The 12,035-nt window shown below is 43.4% G+C and overlaps 1 protein-coding gene across 1 annotated transcript in view; it reads right to left on the bottom strand.

The window, feature by feature from the left end:
• nlk2 (nemo-like kinase, type 2) overlaps positions 1–11,561 on the bottom strand; it is a 101,082-nt gene extending 89,521 nt beyond the window's left edge. Inside the window, exon 1 of the mRNA XM_084019976.1 lies at positions 9,884–11,561. Coding sequence (XP_083876102.1) covers positions 9,884–10,323 — 440 coding nt within the window. The 5' untranslated portion in view covers positions 10,324–11,561. The remainder of the gene's footprint in view (positions 1–9,883) is intronic.
• Positions 11,562–12,035: the final 474 nt, after the last annotated feature.

The following is a 12,035-nucleotide window of genomic DNA, read 5'->3' as shown; positions in this document are numbered from 1 at the left end:
AAGAGAGGAACAGCTGGGTGTAATCTGCGTAACAATGGTAGGAGAATCCATGCAATGTAATTACAGAACCTAGTGATCTGGTGTAGAGTGATAACAGAAGTGGTCCTAATACGTAGCCTTGAGGGACACCCATGTCCAGAGAACAGGGTTTGGACATAGAGCCATTCCATGTGACCTGAAAGGTGCGATTTGTCAGGTATGATGTGAACCAGGTGAGAGCAGAGTCAGTTATGCCAAGTTCAGCCAGGGTGGAGAGGAGGATTTGGTGGTTGACTGTGTCGAATGCAGCAGATAGTAGGCCTGCAGCGACGCGTCGACTTCAAAATATCGTTGACGTCATATTTTGTCGTCGACATATTATGCAGTCTTTGCCAAATGGAGTTGGCATACCACAACAGCACAACAGCACAACAGCGATGTCGGAGCACCTAAAGCCGCATTCGCCCCTCGCGTTCTCGCTGAATTCTACTCGTAGAATCACTCACCGCGGAGACACCCCCTTGTCTATCGTGCAGTACTAACTTTGGCTGAATTATTATCACGTTTGTGTAATGTGTTGTGCAGCTTGAGTTCTGTGCACTTCGGTAGTGCTAGCTAACTATTTTAGCTCTCCATGCAGTTCGTTTGTGCTTGGTTCGTTAGTAGTTATTGTGAGCTCGCTACTACTAGCGGCTAGACAGCTGTGTGTTAGTTAACGTTTGTTAGCATTTAATGTTGGCTGGAATGGTAGCTAGCTTACGGCTGCAGAACACCGCTATCTAGCCGCTACCAACCCGGCACAAACAAACTGCACATAGAGCTAACTCATGTTGTGGTCGTTTACGAGTCAAACACAACATTACACTAGCGTTAGCCAGCTTATAGTATGTACCGTGAAGCTACGCTAGTTTGCTAATGTCAACTAACGGAGCCAAGCAATGTCCAGGCGAGCGCTGCACGTAAGCTGGTGCGCTGTGGTCATGAATGAATTAATGTTTTTATGAGCATTGAAAACATTAAAATGAGCACCACATCCAAGTGTAATAGGGCTCATCAAAAATGTTATCCTGTATTTAGGGTCACGGGGGGGCTGGAGCCGATCCCAGCTGTCATTGGGCGAAGGCAGGGTACACCCTGGACAGGGTCTATCGCAGGGCCTGTCATTTCATCAAATTTCTGAAAATCTTCCCACCTGACCATCTCAGAATGTCCTGATAAAATTAAAGTACAAAGACACACTTGTTAATAGGACAAATCCAAAATATTAGGTCTCTACTGTCAACCGTTTTCTCATGAAACATCATTGAATGAAGGGTAGTTTAGACGGTTTTTGGCATCATACTCTTTTTTCAGGACATTCTGAGATGGTCAGGTGGGAGGCATTTGATGAAATGACACGGAATTACCCTTTTGCACTGCATTTTTTTATCTTTTGTTATTTTGTTGGACTGTAAGAATAAACAGGCTGGCCTTTTTATTTTGTATAATTTTATTCTATATTTTTTATTTTGCTGTGCAAAACAGTGTTGTTTAATAAACTATATTATTAAGAATATTTTGGTATTTATTTGAGATACATTATGGTTTTTATTGATCGAACAACAAAAAAATAATCGTTAGACTAATCGTCCAATTAGTCGTTAGATTAGTCGATTAATCAATAAAATAAACGCCCGATTAATCGTTTTAAAAATAATCGTTTACCCCCAGCCCTAGCAGATAGGTCGAGGAGAATTAGAGCGGAGGAGTGGGATGAGGCTCTGGCGTCTCGCAGGGACTCGGTCACTGTGAGGAGGGCCGTCTCGGTGGAGTGAGCAGTCCTGAATCCTGATTGATTAGGGTCAAGGAGGTTGTTCTGCGAGAGATAGGATGACAGTTGGTTGTAGGCGGCATGTTCCAAGGTTTTAGAGAGGAATGAAAGAAGAGATACAGGTCCGTAGCTTTGGATGTCAGCAGCGTCTAGGGTGGGTTTTTTAAGGAGGGGCTTCACTGTAGCAGTCTTAAAAACCACTGGAATGATACCTGAGGTGAGGGAGGAGTTGATCAGGGTGGTGAGGAATGGCAAGATGTTGTGTGAGATGTCTTGGAGAAGAGAGGAGGGAATCGGGTCAAGGGAGCAGGTGGTGGCACCGTTAGATGTAACAAGTGCGTGAACGTCTTCAGAGGTGAGGGGGCTAAAGCTGGTAAGGCCATCAGAGTTGAGTTAGTGGAGATGTTTTCGGGGAGGCTATAGGCGTGAATGAGGAGCTGATGTCATTTACTTTCTTGGTGAAGTAAGTTGCAAAGTCTTCAGCAGTAAGGGAGGAAGGAGGGGGAGGGAGAGGAGAACATGGAAAAGAGTTTCCTGGGGTTGGAGGCGGAAGAGTTGATCTTTGCCAGGTAGAAGGCAGATTTAGCTGCCGAAACAGTTGAGGTAAAGTCAGAGAGGAGATGGTGGTAGTGAGCAAGGTCCTCGTGCTGGCCCGATTTCTTCCATTTACTCTCTGCCGCTGGCAACAAATGATCTGTTGGTTTGCAGAGTTTCGGACAGCCAGAGAGGGGAGGGAGATGATCGCGCTGGTCGTGAGATGGGGGGACAGAGAGTGTCCAAAGAAGAGGAGAGTGAGGACATCCGGATGGAGGAGGCTTCCTCAGTAGGCATTAAGGAGAATTGTTCTGTGGATGGTAGTGAGGAAAGAACAGTTGAGGAGAGAGCGGAGGGAGTGAGGGATTTCAGGTTGCGGCGGCTGGTGACAGTTCGAGGCGTAGAGGGGAGGGATGTGGTGTGCTTCGTGGGGAGGGATAAAGTCACAAAGTGGTGGTCGGACACGGTGAGCGGGGTAACAGAGTGCCGAGATGCCACAGGATCTTGTGAAGACAAGGTCAAGTTGGTTCCCGACCCGGTGAGTTGGTGGAGAGGGGGAGAGTGTGAGGTCAAATGTGGAGAAGAAGTCAATGAATTCAGATGAGTGTAGCTTTCCCTGGTGGATGTTGAAGTCATCGAGGACGACGAGTGGTGTGTCATCATCAGGGGAGCAGCTCAGGAGAGCATCCATCTCATCAAAAAAGTCACTGAGAGGACCGGGTGGGCAATAGATCACTATGATGTTGAGCTTGAAAGGAAGGGTGACAGAGACGGCGTGGAATTCAAGTGCAGATCGGGGTAGGTGGTCCAGAGGAAGGACCTGGTAGGACCACCTGGGTGAGATGAGGAGCCCAGTTCCTCCTCCTCGCCCTGTTCGTCTTGGGGAGTGTGAAAACGAGTAGGCAGTTGAAAGAGCAGCTGGAGTGGCAGTGTTTTCTGCGGTGATCCAGGTCTCCGTAAGGGCCAGGAAGTGGAGAGTCTGCAGGGACGCATACGCTGAAATGGTGTCCGCCTTCTTGACTGCAGACTGGCAGTTCCACAGCCCCCCTAGTGCTTAAAATTCCGTACCGTGGAGAATGGTGGGTAGCAGAGATTGGATGGGTTACAGCCTCGAGCGAAGGGTCTCTGGTAAAATCTTCTCCAGTTTGATGTCCTGACTGGGATAAGACACATGGCTGCGATGGGAGGGGTTTGAGATGTTATGCCTACCTCAATGGACTTCCTCAATGGACTCCTGCAGATAGACTCCCTTGTCTTTGTTCAGCTGTCCTGACGCCGCAGCTGACACTGTAGTGACAAGCTCTTAAGTGCTTGGTTTACCTCATGCGCAGACTGAGACCCCTCCCTCCAATCAACTCAATTCACTACAGCTGAGCTGGCTGAAACTAGGTAATTGCCCACTCAGTAAGATCAGCTTCACAACAATGTAAACAACAGGCTATCTAGACAAGACTAATGTTACAACTAGCTGTACTCACAGAATGCCTTACCCCAAATCTACAATTAGTTTCTGACTTACCAACTAGATACAAAGCAGCTTCCTTCCTTTCTCCAGACAAAAAAAAATTTAAAATACCTGGGTAATAACAGACCATAATGTCGTCATAGTGCCTTACAGAAAAACAACCAAGAGACTCACAGACTTTATGTTCTCCTTCATTTACATGTGAAAGCTGCTTGACTTTTTACTGGGATATACAGAAGGTTTTTGTCTATTTATTTATATATTTATTTATGTGTTTGTTTCCAATCTATTTAAAATCGTTTGAATCTATACAAAGGAAAGGATACAGTGAGGAATTTTTTGGTCGTTTTTATTTTGTACCTAGAATTTAATTTTCTGTGTTCTGTAACACTTTGACTGGTCCGAATTAATATTTTAATTTATTATACATAGCCTTTTAATATAATGAAATTCAGTTTTATATTCTTCAACAGTGTTTGTGTGATGTTCAATTCCAGAGATAATATCAATAATATTTAAACTAAAACTAACCTTGTCATATCTTCACATCTTACTTGGGAGTAAAAAGGAACCTTAAAGCTTGACCAAAATAAATTAAGAAAAGTTTTAAAGAAAAAACTGATTTATATTGTGATATAAATTGATATCGACTGATATGATAACATTTTCGTGAGAAGATTTTTTTCCATATCACCCAGCCCTAATGGAGGAAATACATTGTGCAGCAGGGTCATTTTCTCACAGACTTCTATATAATGCAGCTTGGCATTTCAGTTTCAGCTTCACTGTTCAGAACCGGAGGTTTCCACCTGAATAAAACATGCACTCATGATGCGCAACTGTTCCGGATGCCGACTGTGTGGATGATGCAGCTACAAACACCTGTAATGAATTAATCTAAACTAGTATAACTTCATCAAATGTCATGTACAGTGTGATTTAAATCACTATGTACATGACAGAAGAGTGAGAGAGCATATGACAGCATTTGTGTGCGTGTGTGCGCAGTTTATTTGTTGGTGAATAAATGCTACAACTAGATACAAGCTAAGTTCCTGTCTTCTTGTCAGCCAGCTGATAGTTAAAGACAGTCAGTAAGATTTGAGATTGTTGCTTCTAGCGGCCTTTCTGGCGGTAGATGGAACTGCAGACGAGCCTCTGGGACTCATCTCCCTCACCAACATTGTGGACTGTCTCTCATCTGCGTGATGCCTTCAAATGCTCCACACTGAAAGGAGGTCGGTGGTTTTCCCTCATTGGCGGTCACTTTGCTTCTTGATGACTTTCCTTCTTTACTTCCATTAGTTTGTTGTTTCTTTTTCTTGGACTGGAAGTTGAATGGTCTTCTTTCTCTGCCTGTTGATCCTCCATTGTGAGTCAGCAGTAATGAAATGTACCTGGTCAAACACTTTAGACTAGAGGGAGCCTGACTCAGCAGTTGGAAGTTACTGATTTCTGATTACAAGTAAACACAGCATACGTCCATGAATAGCTCCACCTGCAGACCAACCGCTGCTGACTGACGGAAAAAGATTAAACTCATTTAGAGTTTAGTGGGAATGTGGCCACAGACACGGAAATCCTATTTCTAGGTAAAGCAGCAAGTACAAGCACTTTCATTAGTGGTCACATGATCAACCACCATTGTTTTAACTCACTCTGATAGATAGGAACTTAAAAGACAATTACATAGATGACAATAGGCTTGTTCAGGATGGTCTTGGCTTGACTTGACTTGACTTATCACGCCGACGAGAGCTGCAGGTGTCTGAGGGGGCGGGCTCTAAAAGAGACCGTAGCCAAACGCCGTCAAGTCGGACAACAAAGTCAACGTGACTATAGTGTTCAAGCGATAGAACACGGCAGCAAACCAAAGAAGAGATATATATATATATATATATATATATATATATATATATATATATATATATTACATATACATACACACACACACACACTCACACAAGGCAACATCATTTTTTCAGTATATTTTTCAGTATATTTGTATTGTCATTCTGTTAACCAGACCTCACAAATAAATAGGCCTACTCACAGCACAATGCACGGAACTTTAGATCAAGTCATGAGATCAATGCGATCAAAATATAAAGTATAATTTCACCACAAGGTGGCCGCCGAGTGCGGACCTGAACACACGTCATTGAACTTTTAACCAATAGAGAACCATTCCGCGTGGCGGAGGTGTGGGCAAGCCGGTTGCAGCCGTCGTAGACCGTGCTGCCAAGCGCTGCAAGAAGCGGCTCTTAAAATCTTGTTCCCGTGATGTTTTGGGTCACGTGATATGGTTGCGACCCTGTGACGTCTTTGTAGTCGGCTGATAAGTCGGACACAAATTCTGGCCATCATGCATCGCTTTCAACCCACAATACATCACGTTAGGTAGCGCGCTGCAGGCGGCTACATCAAGTCGAATTCCCCTATTGTTATGGACTGACACTTTAAATTGAAGGGAGTTAGCCCCGAAATTAGCAACAACACTGGCTGGTCCAGCGCACTTAAGGTTGGCCGACCTTTAAGGTCGACCAGCACTATTCTCCTTTCACTGACCAGCTGCTCCTCTGAGTCTCTGAGCTTTTTATCTTTAATATTTTATAATATTATTTAACTGTGTAACTGACAGCAGGTTAAACCGTTAATTATTAATATCTCTACTGTAAACTCACAAAGTTGAATGGTTTTGTTAGTTATTGTTATTACTGTAATGGTATTATGAAGTATTCATATCAGTATTGGCAAGTACTGCAGTACTGAAAATATTTGTACACTGTCTCTGTATCGGTGTATATATTTGTAGAGGCTTCAAATTCTGGAGCATATACCCCTTTTGTTATTTCATGTCTCATATATGGGATCAGGCACAGTCGATTCAATAGTGAAAATGGTTCCAGAACGTTTTGGGAACCAGATTGTGCTACACTGGGGATCCTATACTCTAACTGAACATAGGTCTTTACACAGAATAATTCATTTATAAATGGCTCTCTGCCGCCACCCTCTGGAATATTTTAGTAACAGAAAACAAGCTGTGTTACCCAAACACAAATTAACAGTCTACAACCTACATAGCACATTTGGACATAAAATCACATGTATTAATAATAATAATAATAATAATAATAACAATAAATGAATAAATAATAACACGTAAGTGCAGATTTGGTATTTTCTTTAGGTTACCCAAACAAACAGCAGAGACTTGTTTGTTGTGGTTTTCCCTTTAGATCACTTTCAACACCACCATTTATCATTACATGTCGTCATTCTTTCCTCTGGCCATCCATTTCCATTCATGTCACCAAACTTCAGTTTGCAGATGCCGAAAACTTGAGATTTATCACAATAAACGTTTGGTCGACACTGACAGTAAAGACAACTTAATATAATGTAGTTTAACTGAGAAGCATTCAGGATCTCAGATATCAGACTTGATTTGGACATAATGCTAGAACGTATGGGTCATTCCGTGTCATTTCATCAAATGCCTCCCACCTGACCATCTCAGAATGTCCTGAAAAGATTCAAGTACAAAGACGTACTTGTTACTAGGACAAATCCAAAATATTAGGTCTCTACTGTCAATAGTTTTCTCATGAAACATCATTGAATGAAGGGTAATTTAGACGGTTTTTGGCATCATGCTCTGAAAAGCCATTTTTAAACCAATATCTGGAAAACTATCTCACCTGTGGCCTTCAAAATTTCTACAGTGTATATCTGTTACTAATAGCCTCCAGACATGGAATATCGGGGGTGTAGCTCAATGATAACCTAGTATGGTAGGTACTTAAAAAGGGGCTTGTTGAAATAAAGTAGTACATTTGAAGACTGGCTGAGCTCCCATTTTTGCAGATAAAAGACTTCCATCACTTCTGCCTCTATCTCTGGTGTTAGCTTAAACATTCTACAAAATATGGTTTCTCTCAGATGATTAGTTTCACAGATATTAAGGCTCAAAAATGGAAGTAAACACATCTTTGCCCAACTTCAGAGTCATATTCCAAAAAACTGACAACACGTATCAGGTCCAAACTTATTTTTTTTAAAGATCATATTCTTGTTAAAATCACATTAAAAAATCGGGAGGGTGTTTTGCCTCAATTTGTCGCAGTGATTTTTTAAAATCCTGATATTGGTGGGGGTTTTGTGGCCGGTTTTGGTACTGCATGTCCTAACAGCCTACTTGTTAACATCACAGAAGGGCAATTCAATTGTGTTTTTTATCATTTACCAAAGACATGTGACTAAATGCTACTGATAAATTTAGCCTTACGAAAACATTCAAATGTAGCACAGTTGTAGTTACAGAGGCAATACGTCCTTGAATGTGAGTTAAACATGGTGAAAGCAGCTTTTAAGGTCTTAAACCACGAACAAACATAGCATAATATTGAAGACTGTACATTTTGTCATACTTTAAGTACATACATTACACAACCAAATCAAATAATAATCTTAATTTGAGCATAAAGATTTTACATTACAGTACAAAAGTCTCCAAAGTTTGATATTGAATAACAGTTTGTCTCTATGCTCACTATGAGGGATCACACATTTTTCATCTTTTAGATCCAATTCCTTCGTCACATTCATTAATTTGGCAGTGACTTTACAAATAGTCTAATGTACATCTCTGCTCTGTTGTGCTCATCTTTTTTGATGGCATACATGCACCCAGTTTCTGTAGAGGGAACGTCAATCCTTGCAATTCTATGATGCAGTGGGACATTGCACATCTTCTCTTCTTGGCCAGTAGAAACTCTTGGCAGGGCCATGTGGGTGCATGAACTGAACCAGTACATCTTCATCTGAAACATCTCTGATACTTCCTATCCACCATTTCTGATCATACACACAACTCACATATTGTCTCATAGTGAGCATAGAGACAAACTGTTATTCAATATCAAACTTTGGAGACTTTTCTACTGTAATGTAAAATCTTTATGCTCAAATTAAGATTATTATTTGATTTGGTTGTGTAATTTATATACTTAAAGTATGACAAAATGTACAGTCTTCAATATTATGCTGTTTGTTCATGGTTTAAGACATTAAAAGCTGCTTTCAGCGTGTTCAACTCACATCCAAGGACTTATTGCCTCTATAACTACAACTGTGCTACATTTGAATGTTTTTGTAAGGCTAAATTTATCAGTAGTATTTAGTCATATAAGTCTTTGGTAAATGGTAAAAAACACAATTGAAATTCCCTGCTGTGATGTTTACTTGTAGGATATTAAGACATGCAGTACCAAAAACGGACACAAAAACCCCACCAATATCCGGATTTTAAAAAATCACTGCGACAAATTGAGGCAAAACACCCTCCTGATTTTTTAATATGATTTTAACAAGAATATGATCTTTCAAAAAAAGTAAGTTTGGACCTGATACGTGTTGTCAGTTGTTTGGAATATGACTCTGAAGTTGGGCAAAGATGTGTTTACTTCCATTTTTGAGCCTTAATATCTGTGAAACTAATCATCTGAGAGAGACCATATTTTGTAGAATGTTTAAGCTAACACCAGAGATAGAGGCAGAAGTGATAGAAGTCTTTTATCTGCAAAAATGGGAGCTCAGCCACTCTTCAAATGTACTACTTTATTTCAACAAGCCACATTTTAACTACCTACCATATTAGGTTATCATTGAGCTACACCCCTGATATTTCATGTCTGGAGGCTATTAGTAACAGATATACTCTGTAAAGATTTTGAAGGCCACAGGTGAGATAGTTTTCCAGATATTGCTGTTTAAAAATGGCTTTTCAGAGTATGATGCCAAAAACCGTCTAAACTACCCTTCATTCAATGATGTTTCATGAGAAAACTATTGACAGTAGAGACCTAATATTTTGGATTTGTCCTATTAACAAGTGTGTCTTTGTACTTACATTTTTTCAGGACATTCTGAGATGGTCAGGTGGGAAGATTTTCAGAAATTTGATGAAATGACACGGAATGACCCGTATGGAAACCAGTGGAAGGTATTTAGCTAAGAGAGCCTGGACAAACACGGCTTGCAGTAAAACTGGGTTAAACCTGCCTGACTACTCGTACAGTCTGTGCACTTACCAGACAACACCAAATGCTCCATAGCCAATGGGCCTGTCGGGCTCTATATCCAGATGCTGTTGGAGGTGGTGTGTGTGCTGCTGACGCTGATGGTGAGTTTTGACAGCTGCGGCGGCTTGTACCTGGGCAGGAGCCACGGCGGCCGCCGGCCCAGGGGCCTGTCCCGGGGCAGGAGAGGGGAAGTAGGGCTGCTGCTGGCCGGGGTTCAGCATCACCGCCGCAGCGGCAGCCGTGGATGAGTGCTGCCGGACTGTGTGCACGGCGGCAGCAGGGCCTGGGTGTTGCAAGTGATGTTGGCCCGCATGGTGATGGTGGTGCATGTGGGGAGGCGGAAGGTGCGGGAGCTGGTGGTGATGGTGGGCAGCCACTGTGGAGGAGCCACCGTTGTAAGCAGCCATAATTTTTGGAACATTTGTGGCCGCTGAGCCACAAAGAGCCATTCAATGATGCTGAAATGTTAGAAGCTGCTAGAAGTGTTGATGAGGGTGATGAGGATGATGATGATGGCCACTAATGAAACTTAGAGCAAACAGACTGGAGGCTTAATGGTCCAACAGTGCTACTTAGACTGTGTGGGTAGAGAAAGCAGCCCGGTGTGCCTCTTCCTCATCATGTCAACAAGGATCAGACCCACTTACTCCAAACTAATCTTCTGGCTGGCACACTAGGCTACTACTGCAGCCTGCGGCTCATAACGGAGAGCGTTTCTTAGCATGTAGCCTACAGTAATACTCCTCATGATAAATAACCATAAATCATAAAATACTGGGCGGGAAATAACTTGCACCCCCCTAAATAAATGAGGTGGCCCTAGATGTCCCTCATGGTGGAGGTGGCGCCCCCTCCCTCCTGATGAATCCCCCCGTCGTGATGAACGGTGTCGTGTAGAGCCCGTCACATAGGAAGCAAAGCATTCAGCTTTTGGAAGAAGTTGTCCTCGCTGCTCCGGCGTTGCTTTTCCCACCGGAGGGGCTCGACGCGGCTCGGAAAGCGCATCTATTGCGCCAACCGGAATCCTCCTGGTGTGCGCGCAGGCCAGGCGGGGGTAATCTCCGAGCCGGAATTAACGCTGCTGATCCGGTGCACAGGAGCGGTATCCAAACCCAGGCCACAATAGAACAGGCAGGCAGGCAGGCCCAGGCCCCGGTCATCGGCTCCGCTCACATAGTATTAGCACGATAATCCAACGAGCTCCCAGAGAAAGAAATCCCCATCGCTGTGACGCCGTGACGAGGCTTCGACTCAAAACATGAGAAGAGGAATCGTCGCAGGCGGCTGCCAGGCAACTTCTTCCCCTCATGGACAGCCTTGTGTTCGGCAGAATGTTTCCCACCGTCGTCGCTCATAAACACGGTATCCAGGGAGACTGCATAACAACGCGAGGAACCTTAAACCTTTAATACAGTGTCAATCTGCCAGGAGCTGGAGGGAAGCTGCTTGTTTTCACCCTGACAGCCTGAAGCAAGCTAATCGGTGTCCGTGTCCCCAAGATACACAAGTAGTCCTTCCGGTGAGCGAGCTGTCCGCTGACCGGGAGGAGGCTCCCGCTTTAACGTCTAACGTCGGCCGGCTGCACCCCGACGCACCGACACGATCAAACTATCGGTCACAGGGCAACTGTGACGTGCAGTTGATCCAACATGGTGAAGGAAACCTTGGCCAGTAGCCACTCTGTGTCGAGATTATTCAGGATGGCCAACCAATCACCTGCCGCAACGCAATGACGTAATGTTAATCTCCCTGATTGTCAGTGCGTGAAGCCAGTGGCGGGTGCTGGCTGTGGTGACAGCGGGCTGACTGCTGGCCGGAAGACCCGGAGACGTCCACACTGAAACGAGGAATAACAAAGCACCCGTTCGCTTTCATCAGCTGTCTGGTCAAGTCCCAACAGAAAAGCCACACAAGTACACGGTATATTCAAATAAATAAACGGGGTGAGGAGTTAAGATTGTAGACTACAGTAGTAGATCTATCAAGTAGCCTATTTATATTGTATTCATTTATAAATGTGTGGGTTGTGAGCTGGGCCAGACTGGGAGGAATTACAGATTACAGCCAATGATTCTAATCTCAGTCTGCACACACTCACAAAAGACCTATCCTACTGTAACCGTTTAGTTTAATGTTTCTCAGTTTACTGTCTATAACACTA

Source organism: Eutrigla gurnardus, assembly GCF_963514095.1.
Source record: "Eutrigla gurnardus genome assembly, chromosome: 10".
In the NCBI taxonomy this organism is placed as follows: domain Eukaryota; kingdom Metazoa; phylum Chordata; class Actinopteri; order Perciformes; family Triglidae; genus Eutrigla; species Eutrigla gurnardus.
The sequence above is the reverse complement of the archived record's forward strand: the minus strand, read 5'-3'. Positions and strand labels throughout refer to the sequence as shown.